The sequence below is a fragment of the Tyto alba genome, unplaced genomic scaffold (assembly GCF_018691265.1).
Source record: "Tyto alba isolate M040663 unplaced genomic scaffold, T.alba_DEE_v4.0 Super-Scaffold_27, whole genome shotgun sequence".
Classification (NCBI taxonomy): domain Eukaryota; kingdom Metazoa; phylum Chordata; class Aves; order Strigiformes; family Tytonidae; genus Tyto; species Tyto alba.
In genome coordinates this window covers 21,928,852-21,948,089 of record NW_024881301.1, presented here as the reverse complement: position 1 = coordinate 21,948,089, position 19,238 = coordinate 21,928,852, and the positions used below count along the sequence as shown (strand labels likewise).

The following is a 19,238-nucleotide window of genomic DNA, read 5'->3' as shown; positions in this document are numbered from 1 at the left end:
CTCTTTTGAAACACATCCCAGAACATCAGGAGAAGCGAGCGCAGCCTGACAGGGAACTATTGAATGAGCAAGGCCTGCTTCCTCCAGAAAAAAAAATAAAAGTCTTTAATGGCTGTGATCCTCTGGAAAAGCTCTAATGCTTTGATCTCTGCCGTTTAAAAAAATGTTATGGTAATACATTGTCTCAGCTCAGATGAAGCAATAACTCAGCCAACATCTCTGTCCCACTGTCTGGGGGATAAGTGCTGCAGCAAGGGGGGGAAAAATAAAGCCTTTTGCAATCCATTTCTTTTATACATTGAGTGTTCAGAATCAAGTCAGATTACTGTATGACTGACACATCGGGTCTGCTGCTGCTTTTAGCTGCAACACAGGAAACAATATAATGTTTCTGTCTTCTCCAATGCAAATATTTAGCACAGCCCAAGTCAAATTCTTTTAGATGGGGAGCTGTGCATACACAGTCAGAAGCTAACATGAGCAATAAATAAGAAGTGTAGATAGAGGGTATGAGATGGGACACTGCATAGTATACTACAGAAGATTGTTTTTTATTGAAACTAGTTCCCAGGGCTTGTTTAGTTCCCAGTTCACGTCCAGGGTCTTCATAACCCTCAAAGAGGCTGTATTATTGCAAAAGCACACCAAGAATCTTCACACGTTTTCCTACCAGTTCAGCTCTTTTCTGAACCTGTTGCTGTCACTCCCTGAAGACAAATAAGCACATGGACAAGCTACTAATGTTTTTTATTATCACCAATATTAACACAACAACTCCCTACATTATTCTGTCCATTCGTTCACTTATCTTGCAGTGGGAAGATCTTCATGGCTTTCTGTGAGATGCCTAACACAAGACTATGTCCTTCAGGTACCATGGATATAACACACTATTTGCAGGAAAATTGCAACCATGCCATTTGCCCCACAAGCAATAATCTAGGATTCTGTCTGCCTTCATCTATAAGCCTTACACATTTAAAACACAAATGACGTAAACATGCAAAACCTGAATGTTTTAGGAAAATGTTATGCTAAGCGAGGCTGCTAAAAATCTCTTGTAAACCCTGATACAACAGTGATTGTCTATGCCTCCAGGAATAATTAGTATTAGGTACCATGGCATTTTAGTACCTTAAAGTCACAAAAACATACACAGAATTTACTAAACGTCTCCCCGTTAAAATAAGAAACATCTGGACCTTTTGGTTTTTTTCTCCTTTAAGGAAAACTTCAAAAGCCAGGTTAAAAAGATGACATGCTAAACACAATGAGAGCTTTTCAGAGTTTAAATTAAGTGTCAGACACTCCCATTTTTAAAAAGCTCTTTAACAGTCAAACACACATGAAACACATGAAGATTTTGATACAATTGAGCTGTCAAATCTTGTCAACACGTTCATCTTGCAAATGAAAAATGTAGTAAAGGCATTCTTCTTTTCAGCACTTTCTCTTTGACATTCACTTTTTTAGGCACATAACTTGCTGTCAAATATATTTTGTGTTGTATACAGCAATGGCACCAATAGTTGGAAGCAAACCATTTCTGCCTGCAATGTAAGCAGTAGCTTTTTGTTTCACCATAAAGGTATACAGCACAGAAGCCGCTCAAGCTTGCATGGTGGTGATTATATACTAGTTGCCATTGTTTTATCGTCCCTGAGAAAAATATTCACTTACGAGACAAATGAAAACTTGTACTTTATTGAACTAGGAAAAAAAATATACTTCTTATCATCATCCCATCTACACAACACATTCCTAAAATTGACTCTTTAAATTCTTATATCATTATTGCTAAGACTTTCAAGCATCATGAATATAAGAATGCAAATGTACAGCGTGCTCACCAGATGGGGACACCTGCATTTTAGAGCATTACCTCCTTGGCTGGAACAGTTTAAGCAATGAGTAAACAAGTATCTTTTATCTATGATATACTCACCTGACCCGGTTTACTGGAAGTTACTCCTTGGATTTCCAAGTAGCTGAAAGTTAGTTCTAACTGTATTAAAAAAAGAAAATAGGACATTAGTACAAATATTATCTTATTTTAAAGAGCACTTACACTTTTCAATGAGGTTAAGAAAACTTTGATGGAGGCTACTGTTATTTTACATCAATTTCTGTAAATGACACTAAGTATTTGTTAATATTTAATCACATTTTACACAAAAAACCCACTTATATTTGCTCATTACAGGTTATAGGAATACCACATTGGACCTTTTGCTGCAAGCTATAAGCACATAAACTTATAATAAAATTTCTGACAAAATTTTACTATAAAAACTATCATTTATACAATACCCTACTGATGTATACCCTTGTGACTGAAAAATCATGAATTAAAATACTTATAGCATCATATATTACTCTTTCATTAGTTACACTGATCATAAATGTAAAAAACTTTATTGCATAGAAGCTGAAGGGACATGCACACGCACTTTTTTATATATACATATATAAATAAATATACTATACATAGATAGAGATATAGAAGTGCTCAAGACTGCTTTAGCACATCTAAAAGTATGAGATGAAATAACACATTAGCTTTGCTTGAGGGGGTTATCTGGACAACAGTCAGGATAGGCAGGGAAGAAGGGCGAATATAGTGAATCCAAATGGAAGCTTAGAATATGGCAGGAAAGTCCTCTTCTCCAAGGACAAATCTAGAGCTACAGGGAGTGTGCTAAGATCTGAATTCACAACTGCTCAGACAAACATCCTGACAGCTCAGATATGCAGAAAGAAACAAACCTCTTGGTCTGAATCCGAGCTACAAGACAAGATGTTACTATGGTCTTTTCCTTTTATCATTAAAACCATTGTAACTGAGAAGCCTGAACTGCACAAAGTTTCCTGAGCTTTATCTTATCCTAGGTTCACAGTCAGGGTGCTCCCAGGCTAACTGGCAAACACCATATTATTCTATTTCCATATTTGTGGCAATCTTTTAGAAAGATGACCCTGAATGACTCCTGGGGTGCTCAGAACACAGATGCAGCTCTCAAGATTTCCTCTCTGCAAAGGCTGCAACTGGGAAGTACACTGGGAAGTCTGGAGGTACCAGTTTCCAACCATAAGAACCAGATAAAAGTTTTCCAGAAAGCAGCAAGATACTAGGGAGAGCATCTGTCCTGAACACCAAGGTCTCACTGGCAAATCGATAAGTAGCCATGAACAGTATTACAGCAGGATGAAGGTGCCCAAAAAATTCCAATTAAAATAGTTATGATTTAGAATGCACTGAAATTTAGGGTGGTTTAATGAAATAGAAGACCTTTTCTAAGCACTTAACTACATTATCCACTCACAGCTGCAAAGATTGAAGATGTTATTAGTATTTGTTCTTTGTTGCCTGTTTTCTGAATCCTTTTCCCTTCAGTTGCCCTCATGATTTGACAGCATCAGACGATACAAGCACCTCTCAGCCATTTCTGTGCAAAGCTGACCTACCACCAAAGTCCCAACTTAGTGACCAAACTACTCTGAAGTTCCTGAGGAGCGTTCACATGCTTCCCTTCCCTGATTCTGCTGCAGGGGCAGCGTCCACGGCAAACAAGAGGTTTCGGGCCACAGGGCTTACAAAGCCAGTGGGTACTGGGAATGGAGGCAGCAGGGGCAGAGCCAGCACAGGCATCATCCCATTCACTTTCTTCAGGCCTCTTCAGTGCCTCATCTGTAAGCTAAGACTGGCAGTCTCCTGTGATGGCAGGACATGGGCCCATGGAGTTCATTCAGGCCAGAAAAAAAATTTAAAATTCTAGAGCAGCTCTTGGTGTGGGCCACTGGAGTAAGCTAGACTACATGTATACAGGTGAAAGGCTCTTTTTCTCCAGTGCTAGTCAAATTAAACATATGAGACTACCTAACATTTGTCTACCCATATGCAAACATATATATACATGCACACACACATATGTATGCATATATATGTGTGTGTGTGCTTATATATATATTATACACGATCAAAAATACTTTCCTACTTCTAAAAGTTTACACTGATCTAGATGCAAGAATTCAATCTGCAAAACTACTCTTGTCTAGAATTAACAAATACCAGAAAATGTGGCAACATCTCTGTAGCTCATCTTTGGTTCATTTGTATACTTAAAACCATGGATTTACAGTCTTTGCTTAGCAGCAAAAATATAGAACACATTTGAAACATCAACTACCTCAAACTATGAAATAATTTTTACAAGGTTTTAAAAAGCATAATCTCATTTATTACCTAAAATCATATTTTTTAAGAATCCTTTTAAAAGGCTATGAATGCCTCTCATTTAGGGACCTTTCAGTTACCAAGACAGCTAATTTCAGTTTCTAATTTTTTTCAATCAAAACGTAATGAAAGCTGGCACCAGAAATACGTTCACAAACCTGAATTACACTCCCACAAGTATTTCATACACTTATCTGTGGGTTTGATGACACATGCAACATTTACTAATGTTGCAACTACATTTTATATAGACTGTAGCAAGAATTAATAGGCTTCAAGTACTGTACTTCCTCTTCTATCAATCCATCTAGATTAATGGAAATGAATTAATTGGACCTGAGTGTAAAGTTAGGAGGTGGCCACTGTTATATCCTTGCTCTAAGGATAATTGTGTGAGTTATTATAGTTAATCAATCTTTATTCCTTTTGATTCTTGTTTAGTAGATACACCTCAACAGTATTGTTTAAGGAAAAATGAAGCTTGGAATCAGCTGTAGTAATAACAATCACTCAGAACTGGCCACCTCTCAGCATACTCAAGTTTGTGAGAGGTCCCTGGAGGAAATAACTGTCTTTGCTGCATGTTCTCAGCTGTCTCTTGCTAGCAATAACTGTGTGCCAGTTATATGGAAGTTCTTGGGCTCAGAATGCTTCCGATCAGCTTTTGAAAATAGTACAGACTTTAGAAAATTCAGTAAGTTTCACTAATCCTGCGAGAAAAGAAATGCATTTTCAGCCATCCTAATAGTTGTTCAGACATACGAAGTTTAATTCTGACATGAATAACCATGAGCAGATGGAGTTTCTTCTTATCACCTTTCTTCCATTTGTTATCACTAAAGCAACAATTTAGTTAGTACAGCATACGTATTCTAGATTTCCATGAAAACAGAAGCAAGTTTTTCAATTAAGTAAATCCATTTAATAAGAGGAGTTTTGAAAAGTGTCTGTAATGCTAAATTAGACATACAGCTGTTCCTTAGTGCACCAAGCCCTAGCCTTCAAGAGCTTTTTGATGAATTATAATGGCTTTGCTATTATTTAACAAGATCACCACCACTACCTGTCCATCATACTGCCACTGCACCGATGGCTGTTCATCAACTGGCCCTACACTTCCATGCAACCAGGCATCAAACCCTGTCTTAAAAACAGGCTGCAAACTGCAGTGATCCAAAAGCCAGACAACTAACCAAAGATACATGTGCTGCAGGGACAGGGTGATCAACTGAGGGAAATAAGTATCAGCAGAAATTCAAACTAGCCATCCTACCTGTCAGTCAGCATCTTCAAATTATAGGTAAGGGACAGTCAATATTTATCAGTGACTATAACTGAAAACCTGTTATCAATCATTCCATTTATTGATCCTGGTTTTTCTATACAGCATAAATATACACACACACACATACTCACATACTTATACACACACATATGCATGTGTAAAACACAACAAAATAGAACACATGCCAAATTCCCATTCACTGCTTCCAAGCTGGACAAGAGATGTTCTTCCACATCAGTCATTTTCATTCACATGGAAATTATCTTTCTCTGCTACAACAATCATTACAAATTGCTACAGGAAGAGAAAAAATAATTCATTGGCATTGGCAAGGCATGTTGGCAAGATGTTTTTCAAAATGAATCACAGAAATCATCAGAAGACAGCAGAATTTAATAAATCTCAATATAATTTCTGTCTCCAAATCAAATGTATTCCTATTTGACACTACAAACGCTAGAGGGAATAACACCATCAGCTTGTTTGGACATAAACTGTCCCACCACAAAGGTCATCAGGCTCATCTCACAGTTCTTCAAGTTGGTGTTTTCAACATAATTCTTCACCCACCTGCATCTCTATAAACAGGACAGATAAACAGTATATATGGATTTGTCAATTCATATAAGACAGACACTAACAGAAGCACCACTCTAATTCAACATCATGCAACATACCATTCCTCAATACGCTAAATTTGTGAAACTTACATTTGTATCTAAAAAAACAGAATATTTATAGAAACACAGTGGCCTTACCTTGGTGGGAATCCGAGATGTTAAAAGAAATGCCCGACATGACGCCAACACCTGTTGAAAGAAAAAAAAAAAAGGAACAGAATTTGTAAGAAATATTTATCAGGAATATTATTAAAGATTCTTTTCCAGGAAAATCCTGAAACCAGAGGGAGAAAGCCTCTAGTAGAGTGACCGTCAGTTCCCGTTGCTGTCATACACTGAAGGAAACAAAACTAGGCTCAGATCCAGAACAGCACGGTAAAGAGACTCCAGCAATCTGATGAGCTATATGCTAGATAGTACAGCATCGAACTGAAGAAATGTATTCAATCAATCTTTCAAGAATATCTAATAGCGATCTTAGTGACATTTTAAAAAGAAGCAAGGATAAGAAGTCCTACCAGGAGCATATAATGTACTTAAATATAACAAAAATATGCAAGATAAACATATTATTAGTAATATGAGATGCCATAAGCAAACACTTTCTTTTGGATGCACTCAGTGAATTTCTAGAGTAACAAGGCAAAGATTTCTCATTGACAGCACCTGCATTTCTTCTCCAGCAAGGCAAATGGAAAAAAACAATTAGGTAAGTGAGACCAGTGAGTCTGGGGATAAAACACAAAACAACAAGTATTTCAGAAGTTATTGACAATCAAAACATAACGACATATGAAAGTACCACTCCAAACAAACTCCAGTAGCACATCCCACTCACAGGCGATACGCTTTGCAAAAGGGATGACTCATTTTGCAAAACTAGAGTATTGCTTTTTGATTTACCTGCCTGTGGAATTACCTACTGCTGGTTCCACCTTTTTCCAGACAAAATACTGAAATAAACTTAATTTGAACATCTGGATCAAAATCCCACTGCACGTGCAGAGCTTTTCACGCAGTTGGAACCTCCTGAACCCAGTCCTGCCTGGTACATATCCATCTCCAAGTGAGGGGGTTGACACCAGACGCGTTCTTTGCTCAGACAGGGAGAACCAGCCTGAGAAGGCAACCCAGCACCCAGCTCCAAACACTGTTCAAATGCTTTGGAGACTGGATTTCAGCTTCGGTACCTCAGCTGAACCACACCTCGCTAAAACCGCAGAGCAGGAATGCTGTACTACTGTCATATATTAGCAGACTGGTTCAGGGTGGATGCGATCAGACCTAGTGCTCTGGTTATCATGGATGTAGAGCCAAACTGTTGTGGAATGGCAACCATTGCCTCCTGTAAGGCTCACCCCTTCGCTTCAGGACCGTTACTCCGGCTGGCACACCACTGCTGCTGCTCGGCTTGTCCCCTTGCACTCACACATGGGGGAGAAATAGTCTCTCCTGCTCTCCTCCCAGCTGTGCCTATCACCAGTACACCTCCTGCAATCCAGCACACAAAAAAGATGGGAAGGGTCAACCCAAGGGGTTTTGCTACTGGACAACCGCAATTTCATGTCCAGGCCCTGTCAGACAGACCCACCTTGTCCCCTTGCACTCACACATGGGGGAGGAATAGTCTCTCCTGCTCTCCACCCTGCTGTGCCTATCACAAGTACACCTTCTGCAATCCAGCACGTAAAAAACATGGGAAGGGTCAACTCAAGGGGTTTTGCTACAGGACAACCACAGTTTGCCCAGCCTGACAGCAGCTCTCTCACAGTAATCAAATTTTGATTTTTCCTCTCCCTCACCCACACCTTCTCAGGGCAGCCACCCACAGTAGGTGTGTGCAGCACTCTCTTGGGAACCTCTGAGGAGGATCACACCCCTCGATCACAGCCCTGTGCGCTCACAAGAAAAGCTTCACTGTCAATAAGAAAAGTGTCTCTCTCATATATCATTGCACCCACAAACAGGCTGCCCAGCTCTGAAGAGAGAGAGGTGACCAGACACCCTCCCTGCACCAGCACCACCAGCAAAATGCCTCCAGAGCAGTAGGTAAAGCAGCTGCAACAGCTTCTCCTGATCTGTTTCTGGTCACCATATCTCAGGTACAGAAATGAGACAGTTGGGGGAAAAGACAGCTTTTGAAGAGCTGTTTTCCATATTTACCTCCTAGGTAGTGGCCTACAACTTTAGAGAGATCAGTGTTTGTGTATATGCCACCACAGTGGGACAATCATGTCACAGTCCTGTTATGAAACCTTTGCCTGCATAGATGGGTCCAAGCTACTTTGTGAGCATTGACAGGGTCCCTTTAACATGACTACAGCACAGATGAGCCGTCCAAATAACAAAGCTAAATGCAAGCCAGGTAACCAGAAGGCTGTAACTCAATTGTGTTAGAAAAGGATGTTGCAACCAAGCACGTGTCAGTGTATATTCGCATGGTAGTTGTACCAATGCTCCCAAAGTGATCTTGTTAAAACCAACAAAGCTTAAGTACCCACTTACCTTAAGAAGCTTCATTTACATACAAAGGAGGGGGCTGCTGTAAGATGATACTCGCCCCTCAGCAGGTAAAGAAACTACTCTTGAACAATAAGTCTATACAAAAAAGCCTGAGGTGTCTACAGTTTTCACAGCTGAGACTGTCACAAACAAGAGTTTAATTTTTACATAAAGTCAACTGAAGACAAGGACAACTATTACTGTAAAATAAATGTCCCATCTTGACAACAGTAGGATTAGATTTTTTTTTTTTTTTGACAGTGGCAGAATTGGCCAAGAGGAGGCTTGGCATTTACCATAATTCTAGCTGCTAAAATCCATGAGTATGCATCATGACCTCTAACAGGATCATCTTTAGTTTATTGTCGATTTGTTGGTTTTTTGGTTTTGGGTTGTTTTTTTTTTTTTTCAATCTTTTAAAAATTTTATACAACATCTGCATTTTAATATCATCATTTTTGTTCACTTTTAGTCACACAGTAGCTTCTAGCCCAAATCAACTTAAGACTGGTTGGATAAACTGAAACACAAACATTGTTTAGTGACCTCCTCCTCCTCGATAAGGCTGCAGTGTATAAACAAATAACAGCTATTAAGAGACCTGCTCACCGACGTCTCTGTCAATAGGATTCTGCATGGTTGTTAGTACTTGCAAGGGCAGCAGAACATACATTACGGACAACTTAAACAACATACCATTTTATTCCTCCCCTTGCGAAATACCATGCTGGCGCCAACAGCAGAAGCACTGGAGGTGTTTTAAAGTCCCCTTTTAAGCACAGAGCTATTCTTGTGAAGGAAGTCCCAGGTCTCTGTGCATTCCTCTGACATGAATAACAAGTATGTGCTTAATTGCACACTTGCCTAGGGCTTTCAGAAGTATCCAGAAGTGGTGGGTTTTATGAATAGGTAGATTCTAGATTTCCTGGAGTTTTTAATTTGTTCTTATAGAGAAACTAAAAAGGAAAAGTAGCCACAAATTACTCTCTGCCAGTTCTTAAGCATCCTACAGAGAACATTCTGCCACCATTATATCTTGCACCCAGGGAACCTTGAGTACAGGAGAAAGAGTGTCATGGTCAAAGCCACTTGGAAAACAAGAGACTCGTGGAAGCAGACCCCTACTCCAGGCACAACTCGGAACAAAGCACTCCCTTGCCCACAGCCCATCAGGAATGTCAGCTGGGAACAGGATATAACCTACCTCATCTTCCAGTAAGAAGATGATCACTTGTTCAGCTCAACAAGTCACAGCCTCATTTCTCCATAACAATTTGGTTTGGTCACAAACAGTATTCAATCATTAATAAAGTTAAAAGATCCCATCAAAAGATAAACACATGCAGGGTAAAGGAAGAGACTCAGGAGTGGATTCACACTTCAACACACCTGTAAGCCAGAAGGTTTGCAAGTGACTGATGTAAAGGCAGCAAGCACATCCAGGTGAATTTTATACAGGGTACATAACCTGGCTGCTGCTCCATGGAAGGAACAATAAAAGAGAATTAATTTACAGTAGATTCAGTCTGTCTTCCTACTCTGCCTTTTATCAAGCACAAAATAGGATTATCATTTGAATCTTGACTCCTGCTCACACACAGATACCCAAGTTGACAATTTCTTAACATTTTTATCACTATCAATTCCGTATCGGTCCCTACACTGCTCACAAAGTACCTGAAACAAGTTAAAATTTGGAAATCAATTCGGAAACATTCACCAAAAACATACCCTGCAAATTATTTCTCCAGAGACTCATGGCATACAAGGTCATCTTCTGTTTACCAGAATAAATAACGTTTCAGTAAATAAAATTAATTTGAACACAGATCCTCAGCGAGTATATCAGGAAAATATAAACATTCAGATGCATTTCGTGATTTACTGTCAAATCCTAGTCTTATTACCCATTTTAGCAATGTAAGTTAAATTAACAGGACTGCACTGGGTTAACCCAGCCACCCTACCTGGCAGTCAGTCTTGGGAAGATCATTAGAGCAACACAGCTCTGTGCTAATTCCATCGATTTTGCCAGACAGACCACAGCAACACAAGTCATGTTATCTATATTTAAAGTGATTTCAAATTCACAAGTAAAAGAAAGAAATCTTTTCAAAAATCACTACTACCCTTTTTTAAATGCACAGGAATAAAGAGTTCTGGAAAACATAGTGAGCATACACAGCTTCATGATTAAATATAAACCAAAATGAAACCACCTCAGCACTTCATGGGTCCTGGGAAGTTGCATGATGCTTGCTCCACTCACTAGCACAGACGCTTTGAAACTTCCCTCTGCTGAAATCTCAAAACAATGATGGATTAACCAAATGTTTTTCTCTTGCTGGAAACTGGCTTACACAGATATTTAAAAAAAAAAAAAATCTTAGTACTTTTTTGATTAACTGTTACAGTTTTATTTCTTAAAATACACTCTCTAATCATTTCCTTCCACCATTAGTTTCTTTTCCTCCCCACCATTTGCCATTTTGTCAGCCTCAAAACTGCTTCAGTCTCTTCCATTATAATTTACTCGAGGAAAAAAGCATCTGTGACAGGTTTTCTTATTTAGTTATCCATCATTTTGAGCATTCCTTGGAGTCCAGAAGACAGTTGCTTTTTTTATATACCTCTTAGTTATACCATCTCTATTTTGTCATTATTCTTTACCATTATTATCCTAAAGATCATCTTTATATTTTAAGTTTCCACACTTACTAGTTGCTTTATGATTTCTATCATAAACTTTCCATTATTATTACCAACTCAATATCTAACGTACACATAGTAACACGAGGTAAAGCAGCAGCACTAATACAGTTTTTGTTTTGTTAAAGTACAGATGAATCAATATATGTTAGAGCATCCAGTCTCACTCAGTCCCTATAGGATCGACCGTTCATCTCCTGGGTTGCATTCCTGATGTTGTAAATGCTCCATCCTGAAGCAACTTGACTTCGATTAGATAAAAGGCCCCTTTCAGCACGATGTTAGAGTTATTAAAGCTGGTTTCTAGCGAGGCGGGCACTGTTAAAAGCACTGAGCCTCCCTACACAAAGAGGCTAGCTGACATCCTGGAGGTCTTTTTGGAGGGCTAATTAGCTCAGGCACAACATGAACACGCATGCTGCCTCTGAAATGGTGGCATCACTTGGCATACGGTGGGTTGCTCTGCAGGGTGCTGATGCCAGCAAAGCAGCCCAGTTCATGTAAGGGCTCACAGCACCACCACCCTCACCCACAGCCCTCTCAGTTGTCCAGGGTTGAATTTGACTTTGATCATTTGGTGTCAGCTACTTTTAAAATGTCATCTATGATAAAACCACTGACAAACCTTATTCACTTCTGTTCCAAATGCCAACTCATTTATCCACCAACACTAAAGCAGTCTTCTGTAACTGAAGAAGATCCTTCAGGAAAGGGTGAGTACCATTCAGTTCTTGGCATTCACACACAAAAAACAGAATTTCTCTCTCCCTGCGCTGACCTCAGCCAAGTTGAACACATTCCCAAGCTTGCCTAAGTTACCAGTGCCTGTGCAGCCAGCCAAAGCCCTACGCAAAGCACCCTCCAGAGCAGATCCTCAGCAGTAAGGGAAGCTGTTATACGCATCAGTACGATTCTCTCCTGCCCAAGACGGGGGCAAGTCCTGCAGCTCAAGTAATGACCTCGACCATCCCCACAAAGGACTGCTCTGCTGCATGTTTCTCTACCAACACCCCTGAAGCCAACCACAGGTTCCTCAAGAGGGGCCCCTGCCTGGAGCCAGGCACAGAGCCCGCCTGCCCTCTGCCCCGCCACCCGCATGCTGTGTGGAGCACTGGCTTTCTCTCGTCCTTACTGCCACCTTACTGGCTTTTACTGCATTGAAAACTCAAGCCTGATCTGTGATGGGGCATTTTCTGGATGGCAAAGCATGGTATGGTGAACAGTTTTTAGCTGAAAAGGGTTTTTACAGAGAAGTGGGGTCAGATATCAGAGCTGCTGGCAATAAATCTGCTCTGTTTAAAGAGAAGCAGAGCACCTTTCAAATTAATTTACAGAACAAGACAGAGGACACCACACGATGGCACAATGGAGTGCTTCATTCAAATTTCCCTTTCAGTCCAAGTTGGAGGAGACCCTTTTAACAGAAATGCTTATTTAGCTATTGGATATCTGTTCCAATACGCAGAGCAGTTTCTACTTCAGAGGCAACAATGAATAAGTCCTCCCTGGAAGGCAGCTAAATAAAAAAAAAAAAAACTACCCTCATTTTAGAATTTATAAAAACTGAGGCATGGACATGCCAAGAGATTTGCCTAAAACAAAAGGACAAAACCAAGTGGCAAAGCCTGAATGAGAAGCTTGGAGTAAATGGCTCCTAATTCTGGAGTATAAGAGGAAACAACATAGCTTGGAGGTTTATCAGCAAGTTAAAACAAAATCTGCTGCCTAAACCAAATTTGTTTGTTAGCTCCTCCAACAGCTATAACAACACTACACTCTCACCTTTAGGCAGCGTCCTAGCCCTGTGCACTGCTTGTAAAGGGCTCCCCAATCCAACTGTGCTTCACACCTGGAGCACAGACAGACAGAAACGCTTGCTACAACCCTGTCTACAATGTGCAAATGACCCAGCTATTCCAGTACAGGTGGGATTTCAGAAGTTGCAGAGACAGGCTCACCTTTGGCTGGACACCACCGACGGCAGCAACAGGACCACATGCAAGCCAGCTGCCAGCCCCTGTCACTTGAAGCAGCTTGTGATATGGTCACCCGTGGTGCAGACTGGGGCTCCCCTTATTCAGAGACCGCACTCGTGCTCTCAACAATTTTGTCTCATAACCTATCGTTTCCATTAACCGCAGAGCTGCTTGCAAAGGGGCAGCCACCCACTGTATACGCACACAGGTCTCCCCTGTTCTTCCAACCAGTCAGTCGTTGAACAGGTTTTCATAGAGTTGTGAGAAATGTCCAACACAGAGCGCTAAGGCAACCTCCTGCAGACTGCAAAACTTACTTACCATTCCTCTCACCATTGCACTATTCCCAACAAAAACCTCTAGCGCTGTAAAGCACTAAATACCAGAAGACCTAGCTACTGTGTTATTTAAGCCTGCCCTGAGCCATAAAAATAGGAAATGGAGAGCAGCAGCATTTCACGCATACAAAGTCTGCACTGGACCCAGCCTGGGCTGACTCCAGCCAGGGCAGAGAAGAGGAGCAGGAGGGGTGTAGGCTCAACCACATACATGCATTTGTAACTTATCGATGAGGTGCATAATCCCAAAGGCATTTTTCTTTCTCTGTATCTACATTACACATAAACAGGTCACTAGCACATTAGTGCTAATACCCCTCTGTTTCTCACTTTCGCTCTCCCCCATATACAGCCATTACTCAGATTCACTGCCTTGATTCAAGTCACAGAGTGCCACAGCAGGATACCTTCCCCACATACAAGACTTTTACAGTGTTCTAGCCCCTGATACTCGGTTAAGGAATAGGTTGAAAACATTCTGTTGACTTTTAACTCAAACGGCCCTGAGCTCCAGCATTTTCCATGCAACAGTTTTTCACGCTCTCGCAGTACTTCTCCCCATCGCAAAAAGAAGGTACAGGCACCCTTTAAAAACATCCCCGCCCCCACTGCCTATCCTTGGTGTTAATAGTAGGAAATATCCATATACTTTCCCTCTTCCTACACAGAACCTCTTTCCGAGTTTACAGACAGCAGATAATAGTAGAAGCATTTTGGTGTACTGTATATGACACTGTTTCTATGCAGAAGCAGCCGGAAATAGATTTTGCTATTGCAGTACTTTTATTCTTATCTTCTTTAACTTCATCACTTAGAAATGCCAGATTAAAAATTTCACAGTGTTCCTTGGTGACAGGGCTGCTCTCTTTGTTACTATGTCACATGCAACCATAATGCAGAATTTTAAAGACCAGGAAACAAAACAAAAACTTCAGGGCCAGGGGAAACAAAATTTGATCCAGAACACAAGCATTTTATTCTTCTACAACCATTCATATTTGCTTTTAGTTACAACCAATTAAATGAAGACTGAATTAGTAAAGTGAAATGCACTTAGCTCCACTTATTATTAAAATAAAATAAGCAAGTGTGGTAAAACACTTTTCCTCAATACCCACTGCCATAAACGACAATTTCAGTAACATTGACCTTGGACAGCCCTAAATGCTAAGGGCCAGAGAGAGATGTCAGCTTAATAAATCTGTATAATTAAGTCTTTTTTGTCCTCTCCATGGCATATAAAAATTGAAATACAAAACCAAATTGATGGTTGAAGAGTTATGAAAACCTCCCAGGCAGGTCTTTCCTAAAGAAACTACTGGTACAGGTACAAGACAAAACCCTCTTCCCCATTAGGTCCAGAGAGCATTACTCAAGATCTGATCCCTCTCCATCACTTCAGGAGCCTCACTGCAGTCCTCAGGTGCACTCTGATTTCCTTTTCCTCCCTACAGAACCCTTTTTCCACCTCTATCATCTGTAAAATACAAAGTACCTGCTGGAACTAACACAACTGTGACAGCCACTCCACCTTTAATCACTTGAGGTATGCTGCAAGTCTTCATCTTTTTATATTTTGGTATCTTAAGACCATCAATCTTTCAAGAGAGGAATGGTGCCTAAGTGCTGGAACCAGCCACTTGGTCATTTGAAATCCTCAAAAGCCACCACTATACTCCCAGACTCCAAATTCAGATTTTTTTTTGTTATACTGTTTTACTTTTTATAAGATGATCTCTTCTACAGATATTTTATTTCCAGTGTTTCACATTTCCCCTCTGCTAAAGAAATCTTTTCTCTCTGAGCTTTAAAACACCTTCCAGAAATGGGAAGAAGAGAACAAACTACTGCCCTATCCCTGCAGAAGAAGGTAGGGCTAGAAGGGATCTCCCTTTCTCTGCCCACTGCCATCCCCGCATGCAATGGGCAGTGAAAGGGAGGTCCCTTCTGGTATGGAGCGTTCCCATAGCTCCCATACTTTAGTGTTTAAGTGGTGGGAGCAGAAGATGGCTGAGGCATCATCCCCTGTTGGCTTAACCAGTACCAACCACCCACCCACCAGGCTAGCTGATTAGCAGCTAGCATCTCCTCAGGAAAACGCACAAAATCTTCTCTATCAGGCACTCTCCTCTTACAGCCAGGGCAGGCAAATAACCGAGGTGTGAAGGATGTTCCTCCTCCCCCATCATGTGCGTGTATGACACAGGATGGATTACTTTCTTAAGAAAGTCTGCACCAGATGATAAATCCCAGCTCACCATCCCCTCCCTTGCTCCCACTCTGTATATAGCACAAGGAGAGAGAGCTGCAGGCAGCAAACCTGGAGGCGAGGCCAGCTTAGGCAGTGACACAGCTGATTGCATCTGGCTTCCCCTTAGATAGAAATTCAGGAATTGCCACATTCCAGAAAAGCAATTTTGCCTCCACATACTGCAAAAAAAAAAAATACTTGCAGTTTCATCCCACTCCCAACACGCATGCTGTCTTGTCTGCCTAAGAAGTACAAGCTGCATACCCTGGACAAAAACCACTAAGTAACCATTGATGGAGGGTTATTATTCTTTGTGTTGATTTAAAAAAAAAATATATAATGTCAATTATCTAATGCTGTTCACTGTTAAAAATTAATATGCTTCTGTCCAATCTAAGAGCTATTTTAATACTTTCTGGTTTTGTGAGGATTCTTATTTAAATGTATTACACTAATTGCTTATGTTTTATTTGTACAGCTTATTAGTAGTAGTAGTATTTCTTAATATTCTTGTATATTAACTTCACAAAATACATGTAATAACAAAATATCCCTATTTATCTGAGAAGAACATCAATTTCTAACAGCTGAATGGAAAATAAACATCAAAAAAAATGGCACAAAATATGCTAAAATAATGGAAATTACAACCCACTGAATGCAAAACCAACAAATAATTCTGCTCTTCAAACTTAGGAGTTAAGTACAAGAACTGTTACACTTGTTAGGCAACACTCAGTAAAGTCAGCTCCCAGCTATACAGAAGATTCCAGTGGTTTGTAAACTACCTTTGCCTCTGAAAAACTGGAAAAAATTCAGCTTGCTTCCCCCTAAGAGGCTTCACAAGATTCTGATGCAAAGGTCAATTTGAACAATTTCGTGGGTGAATTTTGGTTTTGTAAGCACTGAGCAACATGCTTGATGCTGCTTAATCACTGTTCATTTCAGAACACAAGAGTCTCAGCGAGGAAGAGAGCTTTTAAAAGTTTACCTCACTACTGTGAACCTGGACAACTGATTCAGGTTGTCAGTGCAAGCTACAAAAGTATAAAGCTAACTAGATCCTTCTGGTCTTTACCGTTTTATCTAGAACCATGATTTACATGTTCTTCAATTTGCAGACTCTCTTAGTATTTGCTATAGAGGTACAGTCTGACAAAAACCAGCCTGTGCTCTATTTAGATGTTGGTTTGCAGGCAACTCTCTGCCTTGTGCTCCAGCCAGCCAAGCCTTTGGTTCCTCTTAGCCAAGCCTTTCTCCTGTCCACTCAGGAACTGCTTAAGCTCTTCTGCTGACAAGCCAACCCACCCTCCAGAATTTTTTGCTGGGGTACGTGAGGCACAGGGGCTCATGGAGCAGTGAGGAGCCTCTTCTGCAGGCCTATGCACAACAGCAACAAACCCAGGTCAGCTTAGCACCAGCATGGCCCAGCTACCAACAGCAGCAAAGGCACAGGAACATGGTGGTCCAGGTGAACTAACTGCCTAACAACTTCCCCATCCCACAGGCAGGTCTTTCAGGCTAGACTGAGCTCCACAGTGCTGTAAGTTATCCTAGTTTTAGGAAATTTAAGGCTTCCTTGAATAAGACAAGTCAGAAGGTATCCTGACTGCAGTGTGGATGCAGTTTATAGCATGCCCTTACCGGGCTTCCCTTTTCCTAAGCATCATCATGCTCTTGTCATCAGCACAGCTCCACTAGCGATGAAAAAAAAGAAAGAAAAATTAATACAGACAAGCCTTTAAGAAGCCAGAATGTCTTTAAGCACAGGACCCCCGGGCCTATTCTCTCTACCTACTCAACAGCATGGCTGAAAACCCACTCACTTTCCTTCCGCTGGAGATGTACTGATTTTAATAAAGCTGCGAAGCCTTCAGCTGAAATTCAACACATCATAGACAAAATTTTTCACGTTGTATCTTTTCAATGCTTTACCTTTTCAACTCTGACACAGGGTGTTTACACACAGAATTTGTATCTTTATTATGTTCTTAAGATAGGCAGTTCCTAAAAAAAAAAAAAACCAAGCAAGCGAAACCCCAAAGGCCTTCAAGCCTACTAGAGAGTCACCCTTAAACACAACTTCAACCCCAACACGTTATCATCACAGCTTCAAAGCCAACGTGAGACAAAACCCATGCTAAAATTGTCTTGAACCATCTCAAAGAAGTATTGCTGCTATATTTTTTTTGTTAAAGTCGTGGTTTCTTTGATTCTTAATGTTGGTGAATGAGGTTTTTTTTACTGCAAAACCAAAACCAAATGTTGGTAACTGTAGTTCACAATAATGTACAAGTGCTTATCCTTCAAAAAACTAGTACAGATGTTCAATTTCTGGGGTGGAGCCCATACAGTTGCTACTGTTGCCTTTTCTTGTTACTTATTAACTTCAGGTGGGATTTTAATACATAGTTTCAATAGCAAGTTTTGGTAAAACTCGCAAGTGAAGTTTCAGTGTGGTTAAAGAACAGTCCATCTAAATTCAGTTTGTAAGAATAAGGATTGCAAGTGTAATTTTAAGATTATGCCAGTTATGAAGTATGATATTAATATACACATACCAGCTTAGCTAAATTTGCTTCTAGTTGCTTCTTACTATCATCCTGAGCCTAATTAAGTTCACAATAACACTGATTAACTATTCTTGGAGTTATACACCATCCACCAACTGCTTCAATAAACTCACCTGAATTCAGTCAGTTTTGCTAGTCTTCCCACACAAGTCAAAAAGGAAAATATTCAACTGTGCTGACTAAATGGCTGATCAATGTACGGAACCACTTTTCAACCCACTTCTTGTTCATTATCTCTTCTCAAGATCTTTTGTTGATTAAAATTCTAAATATGTTTTCTTTTCTGTTTGTTGAGCTTTGATATTTATATCAACACATAAGTTTTGTACAAGTAAAATTATAACGTTAAAAATATCACTGTAGCGTCTTTGAATTACATGGATAAGCTCCCAAACACACCATAAATGATCACGGTCTTGCTAGCAGGTTTGCAGAAAAACATACCCAACAGAACATCAGATACATCGAAGATTAGAATGCTGCCCACACACAAACACTTGTATTATTGGACTATTAACTTAATTATTCACACAAGAGTATTAATGATGTCAGTAACACACAGCCACCAAAACTGAAAACCTTCCAACACAACTGCAACACTGAAACAACCCCTTCAGCCTTGTTTTATCTCCCAGTTCTTCTATGTCATGGTCCTGTGATCACTCAATTTGTCTACCGTACCTTTTTTTACTTTCTTGCAGACTGGACACAGATGTCTCCTCCTTCCCTTCCCTGAACCCCAGCATTTAT

The 19,238-nt window shown here is 40.3% G+C and overlaps 1 protein-coding gene across 7 annotated transcripts in view; it reads right to left on the bottom strand.

Moving 5' to 3' along the window:
* Positions 1-19,238, bottom strand: part of CARMIL1 (capping protein regulator and myosin 1 linker 1) — a 197,712-nt gene that overhangs the window by 109,313 nt on the left and 69,161 nt on the right. For all 7 annotated transcript variants that reach the window (XM_042798035.1, XM_042798028.1, XM_042798031.1 and 4 more), the window contains exons 3-4: positions 6,278-6,328; positions 1,946-2,005 (exon numbers count right to left, since the gene is read on the bottom strand). In XM_042798035.1, coding sequence (XP_042653969.1) covers positions 1,946-2,005; positions 6,278-6,328 — 111 coding nt within the window. The remainder of the gene's footprint in view (positions 1-1,945; positions 2,006-6,277; positions 6,329-19,238) is intronic.